General features: G+C 35.7%; 1 protein-coding gene across 2 annotated transcripts in view; it reads right to left on the bottom strand.

Moving 5' to 3' along the window:
- B3GLCT (beta 3-glucosyltransferase) overlaps nucleotides 1–12,961 on the bottom strand; it is a 46,961-nt gene that overhangs the window by 20,178 nt on the left and 13,822 nt on the right. For both annotated transcript variants that reach the window (XM_042839127.1, XM_042839126.1), the window contains exons 5-7: nucleotides 7,770–7,846; nucleotides 5,303–5,414; nucleotides 505–641 (exon numbers count right to left, since the gene is read on the bottom strand). In XM_042839127.1, coding sequence (XP_042695061.1) covers nucleotides 505–641; nucleotides 5,303–5,414; nucleotides 7,770–7,846 — 326 coding nt within the window. The remainder of the gene's footprint in view (nucleotides 1–504; nucleotides 642–5,302; nucleotides 5,415–7,769; nucleotides 7,847–12,961) is intronic.

Below are 12,961 nucleotides of genomic sequence, written 5' to 3' on the forward strand. Positions count from 1 at the left end.
AATCAGTCATTCCTGTACGCAGCAAAGTGTGGCCAGTACTTCTGACCAGCTATTTACAAGAAAAGAAAAGATATATTCTGCATATATTGCCTCCAAAAACAACTTGTATTTCCTTTTCCAATTTTTTTTTTTTTTTTTTTTTTGCACACAGAGTGATGATGTTAATATCAGTTTTCAGGACGTACATTTCGACACATATTTCCTGCCTAAGAAGAAAGGTTTTATCTGCAAAAGATGAGAACAGTCTGGCAAAATGTTTTCAATGGATTTAAGCTGCAAACAGTATTAAAGACAGCTCAAAATTAAAATCTGAATTTAGCTTTGCATGTTTACCTTCCTGTACACTGTAGGCATACGTACATCTTTTACATAAAAGTATTAAGAAAGTATTATGTTTGAAATCATAACTCATTAAAGTAATAAAAGCATCTAGAAAAACTATCAATTCTAAACTTCACTGCTATAAACAAACAATTCAGAAGTAATTAGAAATTCAATTCTTACTTGTTAACGAGTGGAATACTAAGTGCCCAACCAGCAGCAAAATCTGGAAATTTGAAGACTGTAGGATTTTCAGCAAAGGCATAGTGGTGAATTATTGTAGATTCTTCATCATGTAATGCTTTACCTAAAAACCACTCCTGTAAAGGAACATATGAAACCATTTTGTTCGTCTACAGCATCCTTTGACTGCACTCATTCTGAATAAAGCAAATCTGAAAACAGAAACAAGGGGTGTATATAGTTCACAGTAATACAGACAAAAATTGTACTTGATAAGAAATGAAACTAAAAGCAGTTCTCTGAGTTCACAAGCACACTATTTTCACTCTGGATTCCACCTGTTCAAATTAGAACCATGGAATGGTTGAGGTTGAAAGGGACCTCTAGATGTCACCATGTCCAGTCACCCTGCTCAAGCTGGGTCAGCCAGACCAAGCTGCCTCCCTGTGCCATCTGTTCCAGGCTTTGACCACACAAACTGACTACTGATCAGGCAGATCAGTTAAAAGCACTGCATTGCTTTCAGAAACTTCCTATAAATTCATTTCAAATTTCCATCTGTCTAGATGCTTCTCTACTAGGGAACCTAATAAGCAAAGACATCTAAATACCTTCATCTTCAAAACAGTTAAGATGTTCTCCAGTATGCATTTGTAAAGCCAAAAAAAAAAAAAAAAAAAAAAGTACAAAACCCCACAAACACAAACAAAAAAAAAACCAGCAAAAAAAAAAGAACCCACCAAGTATTATCTTTATTAGAGTTTTTAATGTGTTTAAGAATTTACCACTGATCCTGCTGTATCTGAAAATATTTAAGAAATTAAAAAAATATTTCTTTAACATTAGTATAAGTTCTCCTAATATTTCTGGTTGGAATGGATATAGAATAAATACAGCTCTGTATTTTTGCAAAAAAAGGACTGTTATGAGCATAAATATATGTATTAAAAATTTCTTTTCATGCCTATGAGTACAACTGATGAAACATAACTCTCAGTCACCATAATGGCTATATTAAATCATTCAATCATTTCCCCTTCTTTAAACAGGCTGCTGTAAGCAACAACAAAAAATATCTAACCAGCACTAGCACAAGCTTAACACAGAGCAAATAAAGTTTATACAGAATTGTGACTAAAGGGAAAATGTTCAAGTAAAGGCACAGCAACATTCATCCTCACCAAAAATGTCTAACAGCTATCAGATCCCCCTTCTCAGCAGCCACCCTCCTATCTCCAAACAAATGCCTGCTATTTAAATTGCACTACATTTTGTAATTCCCCAGAGCCAATGAGGAGGAATGACTGACAGTAAACAGGACAAGGGAAGCCTGCATACATCAGCAAACTCCTCCAGCCAAAATCAACTGGCAGGACTACATAGGCATGACTGCCCTACAGGACATTCTAGCATCCACCTGGCTGCCTAGAAGGCAATAAAAAGACAGGAGCTGCTGGGGATACCAGTCTTGCCACATACATCGAGCCAAAACTATGGAATGCTGCCTGCTACAAGAACTCCATCTCTGCAAGGACTCCGTGGTGTGCCCAGCCTGTGGCTTGGCCCCATACAGCAGCTATGAGTTGAAGACAATGGAGTCAATCCTCAACAAGAATCCTGGCTTTCCAAGGGACCAATGCAAGTGTAACATGGTTAGCATATGTATGCACGTGTGTGTGAGGTATTGAGTGCTTTCCCCCACATTCTGCACACTTCCCTTCTCTACTTTGATCAATTAGTCTCAATAAAACCAAACTGAATATAGCTTGTACTTGACTAGTTACTTCTTAAGGCAACAAATGTTGTTTGCTTCCACAGTCCTCATATGTCTCCTCAGGCTCGGTGCTGTTCAGGAAACAGTTGAGGAAACAGCCACATTTAAACTGACACTATCCAACAGATGAAAAATAGAAGGATGAAGACTTTTTCCACTAGTTTTTAAAAATCAGTTTCGTAGGAGATGCTAACTGGTTCTTATTTACTCTTCCTTTCATTTATGTCTTCAATCCTAACAGAGCCTGTTTTCTTATTCCTTCACTGGAAGGATTCAGTAGTGTTCAGTGGAATGATTTAAAAACAAAATGTTGGGAGATGAAAGAGAACATGCAAACATTACTTTTTATGCACAGAGGTGACTGCCTAGAAAAAAATCAAAGTAATTCTTTAGAAGCTTTTATGCAAAAGAATTTTGAAACCTTCCAGAGTCCTGAAGATTTTGAAACATTCAAAACACAAGCACTCTTCGATTTCAGAAATAAGTAATAAATATTAATATTTTCATGACAGTACCATCATTCTGCTGTGCTACAAAGTGAAATCCTTTATCTTTACTCTAATTCAGTACTCTAATTTAGTTACATCATAACAATTTATTAATTTCAAAATAACCTTATTTTCCCCTCTATATAAAATACAGCATATTAAATGCACACATAAACCCTTCTCAGGCTTTCACAGAGTAGAGTTTCTAGCAAAATTAAGGCTCAAATAAACACAGTGAAGGCATTCCAGTTTGCTCACAACATTGCTTATTTACTAAACTGATACGCAGAACACGCCTTTACAAGATGAAATCAACTATACGTTAAGGAACTCATAAAGTAACTTACACAAGGAATGAGAGGAATCAAATTGCATACAGTCAGGAAAGGTTGATTAAAGAGGAAAAAAGGATTTGTTGCAGTACAGATTATTAACAGCCAGATAACTAGTTGCAAAGCAACATGATTCCACCTTGTATCTACTTGTTCACAAGCACCATGACAACAGTGCCAAATTCATCTGTCCAAGACTTGTGCCTAAGACAGAAGACAGGTGATTTCAGCTTGTACATCCTTGCTCTGCCTTCTGAGTTGATAAGATTCTCCGATACAAACTGCTTATTTAGACATCTTTTATACATTTTACTATCAATAGCTATTAAGTCATGCCGCTCATCAGCCCATCATTCTGCATGCCTTTGGGGCTGCAGATTCTCATTCCATTAGGATGAAAGGAGAGGCAAATACAATTTGGTTTAACCTTGCTGTTGCTTCTCATTATGAAAGCACAGATTGAATCAATTGGCTCTGGAACCTTAGTATCACCTTAGTATTAGTTGAGGTTGGAAGGGAGCCTTCTACTCAGGCAGGGACACCCAGGGCAGGATGCCCAGGCCCACATCCAAGCAGCTTTTTAAGATCCTCATGGAAGAGGATCCACAGATTCCCTACTCAACTTCTGCTTCATCGTCTTCATACTAAGAAGTGTTTCCTTGTGTTCAGACACAGCTCATCATCTGAGTGCTGGCTTTGTGGTCTTTATGTAAACCAGATATTCCTCAATGTTTATTAGCTTTACTGCAGTTAGCAATGTCCTTGGTTATCAATACAGGTACTCTTACCATTCCTCCATGCTCTCTTATGGTGCTTCAACACATCTGTTTTCATTCACATTCACATCACTCTCAATAGTTCTGTTACTAAACTCTACATATTGAGACTGAAAAGCTGCAGATTCATCAGCTATTCACACACCCCCTTTTGGACTTTTTATTGTGATTAATGTATACCAGCTTTTTATTATGCAGACTGCTGACATGGAAGAATGAATTATGAATGAGCTCACCCTAGTCTAGCTCAGATTATGTAAACAATGGATATTATTTTATGTAAGGAATTGGTTACGGACTGTCACACTAAAATGACCATTGCTCTGTACAAAAGCAGAACATTTTATTTTCGTTTTAAAGCAGGGTAAAACATAATTTGCTGTTGTAAAAGGATTTGCACATACTGCATAGGAGATATTAAAACTGGCACGGAACAGTGTTTAGAACAGATCTTATGTTTCTGTTCAGAAAACATCAATTAGGTGTTTTCTGAAACAGAAATAACTGGATATTCCAACAGCTTAAAAATACTCAATACGTCATTTTGAAAACTGTGTGTTTAGAAAGAGAAAGATATTTAAATTACTATTGTTACTACTTTAGGAAAGAATTGTATGAAAATATGATGAAGTCATAAGCCTGAAATAGAAGCAAATATTCTACACTGAGACCTGAAGCAGAGTTCAATACTCAGTCAAAGTAACAATAAGGAAGCAAAGCACATTTCTCAGAGCTTTTGGCTTCCTCTATTTCAGGGAAAAGGACATTAATGTGTTTTTTCTTTTCTGAGCATTGAGAACTCTAAGTATTAGCAGCTTTCTTATTAGTTGGCTTATCAAATTTACTTTGCTCCTTGGTGACTGCATTTTTCATTTGTTCTGTAAGTCTTTTGTTGTTCTTTCTTTTCAAGCGTGTATGTTTTTCTCTCCTCTCACCACTAATACAGCTCAGAAGGAGAACACAAATAAAATATGATACCATATTATATCAGAGACAGACTAGTTACAGTCATTCTACTTGATGATGATCAAAAATTATGACAGGAAAAGGGGAGGAGAACACAGTGTAGATTATATCCATCTTTTTACTGTTTCTACATCATTTCTGGGATACACACAAAGGCATTATTTTTTTTCTGCTCAATTTTAGCAGTTTTTCAAAAGCTATACATGTTCTCATGGTTCTTCATGTTAAATACCTTGCTCGCTCTCAGCCTCAGCACCTGTTTGGACATGTATTTTCCAATGCCTGGAGCTCTAAGCCAGAAAGCGGTGTTTAAAAATTTAATTCTAGTCAGTGTAGAATGTTTCATAACATGGAACTCCGTATTTCTGTACTTAAAAGTAAAATGATTCCTCCTCTCTGTTTCATCTAAAAATCTATTAAAGCGCATTAAAAGAAAGTGAAATATCTACTTTTTTACTTCACCTTAGAGGTGTCAAATCTTCTAAGTATTTCTAGCAGCTTTACAACTTGTATTCTTGTATCTTCTTCACAGAAGAAAATCCATGAGGAGTTCCTACCGTAGGCAACAGAGAAACTAACAAAAGAAATTGTCATTTACTATGCTTTACTGGCTTATGAATAGAATGATAGATTCAATCCCCATTCCTCAAATATAAGTACTTTGCAATTAAATATTCATTTACACACACATAACTGTTACTATTAACGTAGAATTACATACCTGAACACTGCAGTGAATGGATAAAGATACTGCCTCTGCTGCTACCTATTTTTATAGCACTAGTTATTATAGAAAGAAAGGAACAGACATACATAAAGAATATCTACTCAAAAAACAAACAAAAAAAAGAGAAGTATATGCACTACTAGTATAGCTATCTATGAATTCAGAAGCATGTACACAGCAGTTCCAATTACCATCCCCTCTGTGCCTCAGCTATCTCCCAAAGAGCCTTGCTATTGGGCATCTAACACTGCAACAAACCTGAAACTGCCTAATGACATCCTTTGTCATGACAGCTTGATATGATCATAACTGTCCCCAACTTAAGACATTCATTAGCTCTTTTAATACAGTTATACTACACAGATTGAAGGGATTCTCCACCTTCCTCAAAGCCAACACCAATCTTGATACTGATTTCCTTACTCCTTCAGGAAATTCTCATCTTTTATCTGCTATCCTATTTGAATTCTTCCACAACTTAACAAAAACTATCTTTCTTCTGTGTCTTGCAATGCTATTCACTGCTTTCTGTTTATGATACTCAATTTGCTTAACTATAATAATTAGAAGAACACATGATTCGTTTATCCTTTCAGTTTGCAAAAGCATGTAATTGTCTTCTCACCACTGAAATCCAGGGCAACGCTGTCATTCAGGCAACAAATAAATTATCATCAGCTGGGAAAGCCCATTTAATTCAGCATTTCCTAGGGATCCCTTGTAAAACACGCCACACAAGTACCTGAATGAGCATCTAATACCGTCATATTCTTAAATGTGCACAGTACTCAGTGCCCAGTAAAGACTGAAGGCTTTGATGCACAGATAGAACTTGCAAAATGGGTTGAACGCCTTGAATCTCTCCTCTTTCTCTTCTTTACGTCAAAAAAATCTAGGTGTTATTAGCCACAAAACGCAAACGTATTTCTCATATGTGTTTGTTCTATCAACACTGGTATAAGAAACAGACACAATAAACTTGATATTCCAGAATTCTCGTTAAGATGAAAATCCTCCAATTAAGATTCTTTTTTTGATTCCTGATGAAATTTCTTTTACTTTATCACACAGAAGAGTATCTGTATTTTTGCTTTTAGGTTTTGCTCTCTTCTAAGAGCTATATGCGTAAACTTTTGCACTGGGACATCATTCAAAAGAAGAGACATTAGGTCACTGAAAGAAGAGCTAAGAAAGGGAAAAAAATAGATGACATAGTTGGAACACCATCTTCCAGTTTTTCAATTTACTTCAATTCTCCTTCTGCACCTTCTCACAATTTATGTATACATTAAACATGGCCACTACATAATCACCATTTTCATATTTCTGCACATAAAGAAAGCAATGGAAAGCAGAAAAGAGAAGGGTGTGAAAATCCTGTCCTGTTATCAATCTGATGCAATAAAGGCACATCAGAGGAACAATAATATTAACTAAACTAAACCTCAGGAGGCTGCAGAGCCACTGACATTGCTTTTAAAGGCAAATTTTAAGCAAGGTTTAAATTTTCCTAACTGCTCAGTTTTTAGTACCCTGAAGCTTTAGAACTTTCAGAAATAAAAGTCATTGCTTCCTGACTATTTGCAGCTTCCTACCACATAAATGCAGCAAGTCTTCCTCAGAGCAATTTGCATACACTAAGAAAAGATATTTGAAATTCTGTCCTCCAACCATACTAAGATGAAAAAAAGCTTCTAAAAATACATTAAAACCTACTTCTTTCCTCTGCAGATGAGTCTTACCTCTTAGGAACACAGTGAGCAACAAAAGATACAAACTAAATACAGATATTATTTACTATCTTTTTTTCCCTTTTTTTTAAATCCTCTTCATTCAGTCAAGTACTGAAAAGTCTAAGGTTCTGAAATACTTCTCACAGACCTTACACTGTGAGCAAATAGGAAAATATACACATTTTAAAATGGTTTTCTGTTGACTACTTTATTTTTCTAATAATTTTAAAACCCATACCTATTTGAGGCAGGTAGTTGTTCAGTTACATTATATTATTTCTTTGGTAGCTGGTATTATGTCTAGAACATACTCCTTTGATTTAATGAAGCTTAACAGAAAACTGCTTTGAAAAAAAAGAAGAGCAAGCAAGTGAAAAGAGAAGTTAGCAGCTCTGATCTAAAAACTGTTGTTTTTGGAAAAAAAAAATCTTAAAAATATCTGAAAATAACCAGCATTGATTACACTTACTCTCTCATTAGTGGTAATATGGTCCATGCACCTTCATGCCTGTCCATCTGATGAATAAGCAGCACAGTTGGTAATTCCTTTAACGAAAATAAAAATACTCTTGTTAAACATAAATAATATACACTTCTTTTTCCTAAGCACCAATTAATCTTAAAATAATATTAATAATAATAATAATAAAACTATTCTGGATTGCCTACTGGGTTCTTCATTACTTTTACCAGCATGCGGGTCTGCAGAATAAATGACTTCCAGTGTTTTGAAACAAGGTGACCTAAATGCTTCTTACAACTCATGATTTCCTAATTCTCTATTAGATACGAAGCTAATACACTAGAAGTAAAATATTTTGCACAGACCCCATGTAATCAATTAAGGAACACATCATGCTCATCTCCTTATCATAAAACATCATGCTATGAAGGGAATACCTAGAGGCTTGAAATAAAGCGCAGAACACTTATGCCCAAATGTCACCTGTGGTATCAGCACACTGAGGGCTGCAAGAGCTGCCACACACTACAGCTGCAAGAGCTAAATAAAAACTAAGCAATTCATGACTAAAGGAGTCAGGTCTCCAACCAATTCAAAAGCACTGACACAGCCTCCTGCTTTAAAATCATGTATGACGTAAAATCACAGTATAAAATGCATCTTTAAAATAATTTAGTACTGCTTATACAAGTTACAGTAACAGGGATGCCAGTGACATGCTCAGTTTTCACAGTAAATCAGCAAGAGAGCTGGAAACATAAATTCTGATTCTTGAATCTAAAAATTAAAAGTCATCCTCATCTCTACTTCTGTTCCATGCTCAGATGCCTGATTACCATTTTGAAAAAGCACCAGGCTTGTTTCAGACTTTATAAGCCATTTCAAAGGGTTCAGGAAAAGGCCACAGCAGTACTCAGTTTTCATAAATCAAGAGGAAAATGATGTGTACGCATCTGCCTTCAGATGGTCTTATATTAAAGGAAAGATGGAAGCATTTAGCCAATCACAAAAAGGTACCAATTGCAAATTAAAGCAAAGTGCTTCTGACTACAACTTGAGGTGCAAGGCACAGAGAAGAAAAAATTTCAATGAAACAGAAAGTAGTGTTCTTCATTTTCCTATTGTATATTATATTGCAGTCCTCAAAACACAACTTTGCTGCCAGCCAAGTGCACTTATATGTACAACCAAAGCACTGATTCCTGAGTGCCCACAAGCTACATCCAGCTACTCAGTGTCTGGGAAAACAGATGCAATAAATATTTGTATCTGAAAACACATTTTAGGCAGTTTATTGCATAAGGACTTATTTTACATCTAGTTTGTCATCAAAATAAAGATTTCTGCAACAATATATTTATCTGAAGGAACAATAATCATCACTGCAAGCTTTTCACGTGGTAAAGATGATGGTAGCCATTGCTTTTTTTTATTTTATTTTAAAAAGCCATTCTTCAACAGTAACTGGAGTAAATTTCAGCATGCTTATTACAAGGTTGGAAATTGCTTGCATGCTGCCTAGAGTTCCAGCAATAGACAATTAATAAGAAGTCTGCTGAGGTTTTTGTGATTTAAAAAGAATTTACTTGATTCAGCAGTCATCAAGTTTTGTTTCATTTGCCTTATGGTCACAACACTACAATATTTCCCTCAAATGCTAGTACAGACAGGTCTCCTGCAGCAAACTGAAAAACAGTCACTCAAACACTCACTTATAAACTCAGTAGAGTTTATAAATATGTCTATGTTTTCCTCTACCATGAAATGCGTTGACATCAACATGTTTCCAATCTTGTAGATGAAAACTTGAATATCATTATTCAGACTACCAGGACATGAGAAGACTCACAAAAACCACTGAAACCAGGGGAGGATATATACACATAAATATTTACACACATAAATAAAAAATCAAATATATAATATATATATATATAACATATATAAAATATACATAATATAAAAATATAAAATATAAAATACACATATATAAAATCAAAGTTCAAAACGTTTGCATATCAATCTACAATCCACAAAAAGAAGGCTATAAACATAAACCATTTCTAACTTCATAGATTTTTATACTAGACTGGGCTTCACGTTTCAAAGATCAAAAGTCTGGAGTCTTCCATTAACACTTGCTGGCAGAGGTGGCAACTGACTTTTTGAACTGGACAATATAAAAAGCTAATTAACTTCATTCTTGTAATTACTGAGTTTTGAACAATATTCAGAGGTCATGCCCCCACATTCAAATGAGTATCGTAATTCTTACAAAAAAAAAGACATATTTACTAGAAGAACTATAAGAAACATTCTAAGAATGAATGTGACAGGTACATTTTGTGACAGTGAAGGGTTTACTTGACATAAATAAATCCTTACAGCTGGAAGAAAGCCATTCATAGGAAGGAAATGGATCTATATGCTAACACTTGACCAAACCATAAAACAATTGATCTAATAACATTGGGAAATAAAATAATTTGAAGAGATGTATAAAACAGATCTGTTCTAATAAAAACAAGATTCATGTTGATATTGAGGAAAACCTACCCATAAGGACAAATTTTTCTACCAGGCAGGACTGAATGTAATACAACTCTTCACTTAAACATAATCCATTAAACCTCATTAAAACTACAAGATCCCAAAAGACTGACTAGTCTCAGCTGGAATAAGCTTCCACGGGATGGGAAGCCATTAAGAAGGGAGAGCAGGAGCAAAGCTTTTCAGAATAGAACCTAAAATTTGAGCAAGAAATCTGTATGTTGAAACAACAGAGGCAATACAGATTGCACTGCATTGATGGTATTTATTTTAAAAGGTCTCAAGCAAATTAAGACTATATTTTTCTAAATATGCTGATTTTCTAAATGTACAGATTAAACAACTAAGTTGCAATGATCAGGAATTACGTCCATTAGATTTTATAACCACAGATTTATTATGCTTTATAGAGAAGTAAAACACTGAATAGTTCAGACCTACTTCAATACTCAACAATCATTCAAATATTCTAGCTGTAGAGTTTGACAGAGGTCTGTAGGAAAGTATGCCTGTTCATTTGTGGAACACATTTAACAAGGAGTAAAATGTGGAAAGTACTAACACAGCACAAAGCAAATGGAAATAACTCTGAAAACTGTTTCCATGTTGTAGTATTTAGAATTTCTTTCAGGTGAGATACAGATGTCCAAACTCATAGTGTATTGCAGAACAGAGAAATATTTAAGGACATTTTTGGACAACACAGCTTCACTTAGCTTCTCCCAAGAATCTGAAAACAGATGTGGAAGTAGAGTTAGTGAGAACTTTAGAAAATATTAATAAAAGGGCTGCATGTCCCACCGGTAAATTAAGAAACATAGAAAAAATATCCTCTATAAAACCCCTGAAAATTGTTTCCTGCAGATGACCAAAGCATGAGCAAGAACAATTTAGAGACAGATCATTTCAGACAGGAATATGGTGAATACACATATTAAAATTCAAGCAAGCTATTCAGTCTCTTTTCCTCCCCTTCCTCAACACTTAAGCAAGGAAATATTTCAGTGCATTGAAACAGTGCAATGCTGTTGTCAGTATAGCCTAGGCAATTAAAAGCAGCAGATTCTTAAAGCAGTTAAAGCCATACTCAACAGCAATTGGCAAATCAACAACAGATATTGCAGCCACGATTCAAAGGCACAGTAAAGCTGAGATAGGCACCAAGAGGCTTCACCAGGTTATAGAGGCAGATGCTACAAACAGATATGGTCAAAGAAAGCTGGAAACAGAAAAATAGAACCTTCTGGAAGCACGAACCTGTCAGATAACAAAGAAATTGAACTTCTGATGTGCAGACCAATGCTGCAGGCCAGCTGGCATCTGATTATACATTGAATAATAGATAATAAATAAACAAGAACACAACAATAGGATGTTCCAAACATTTGTCACCTGTTCTTATCCTAGCCAAAGCACTTAAAGACTCCGAAATGGAAACAAGTAGATGGATGAAGAGACAGTATGAACAAAAATTCAGTGAAGACATAAGTGACACAGGCATCGCCCCAAGCAGTGTGGAGGTGTTCTATGTACACTTCCACATTTATGAATGTACTTGTACCACTTAAACTGATATTAATAATCTCTACAGTGGTAGTTGAACTCAGAAACAGGCAGGTACCCTACAACAGGTTGCACAGGTATGTGTTCAAAAGAACCAGTCAAAATCTCAAACATTTCTATGAAATGGTACAAAATACACGATTTTGCTCAAGTCTAGCAAATCTAATGGTTAAAGCAAGTCTAATGGTAAAAATACTGCATGCTTCTGTAAAGCAGTTTATACATCCCATCATCCATTGCTGATATGAAAGTAAGTGCTATTCATTTTTACTTTTCAATACTATACAGCATCGTTCTCAAAATCTTTTTCTTACATTCCTGTTTTTCACATTCCTGGTGAGGCCACATCTGGAGTATTGTGTCCAGTTCTGGGCTCCCCAGTTTAAAAAAGACAGGGATCTCCAAGAAGGAGTCCAGTGGAGGGTCACAAACATTATAAAGGGCCTGGAGCATCTATCTTATGAGGAGAGGCTGAGTAACCTGGGTCTGTTCATCCTTGGGAAAAGAAGTCTGAGGGGAGACAGGGGAGATCTGATTAATGTTTATAAATATCTAAAGGGAGGTGGGAGGCAAATGGATGAGGCCAGGATCTTCTCAGTGGTGTGTAGTGAGAAGACAAGGAGCAATGGCCTAAAACTTGAACATAGGAAGTTCCGTACCAACATGGGAAGAATTCTTTACAGTAAGGGTGATGGAGCACTGGAACAGGCTGCCCAGAGAGGCTGTGGGGTCTCCTTCTAAGGAGATGTTCAAGACCTGCCTGGATGCCCACCTGTGCAACCTATAGCAGGGTGCTTGCTTTAGCAGGGGGGTTGGACTCGATGATCTCCAGAGGTCCCTTCCAACCCCTGCAATTCTGTGATGTTGCTGCTCTACAGTGCTACACAGTGCTACAGATGTGCAATAAAATTCCAACAGAATCTACATCACAGCATCTTCATTTGCTCTTAGTAAAATGATGTGCTTACCTAAAAATTATTCCAAGTATTGTTAAAGTGATTATGTTGTTCACTTCGTAAAGAAAGCACCTTATCTTTTTTAAATTAAAAACCGATTTTAATTAATTTTGATTAAATTTATTATTA

This window comes from Centrocercus urophasianus, unplaced genomic scaffold (assembly GCF_019232065.1).
Source record: "Centrocercus urophasianus isolate 14NV4802_14NV808 unplaced genomic scaffold, USGS_Curo_1.0 seq_9, whole genome shotgun sequence".
NCBI lineage: Eukaryota > Metazoa > Chordata > Aves > Galliformes > Phasianidae > Centrocercus > Centrocercus urophasianus.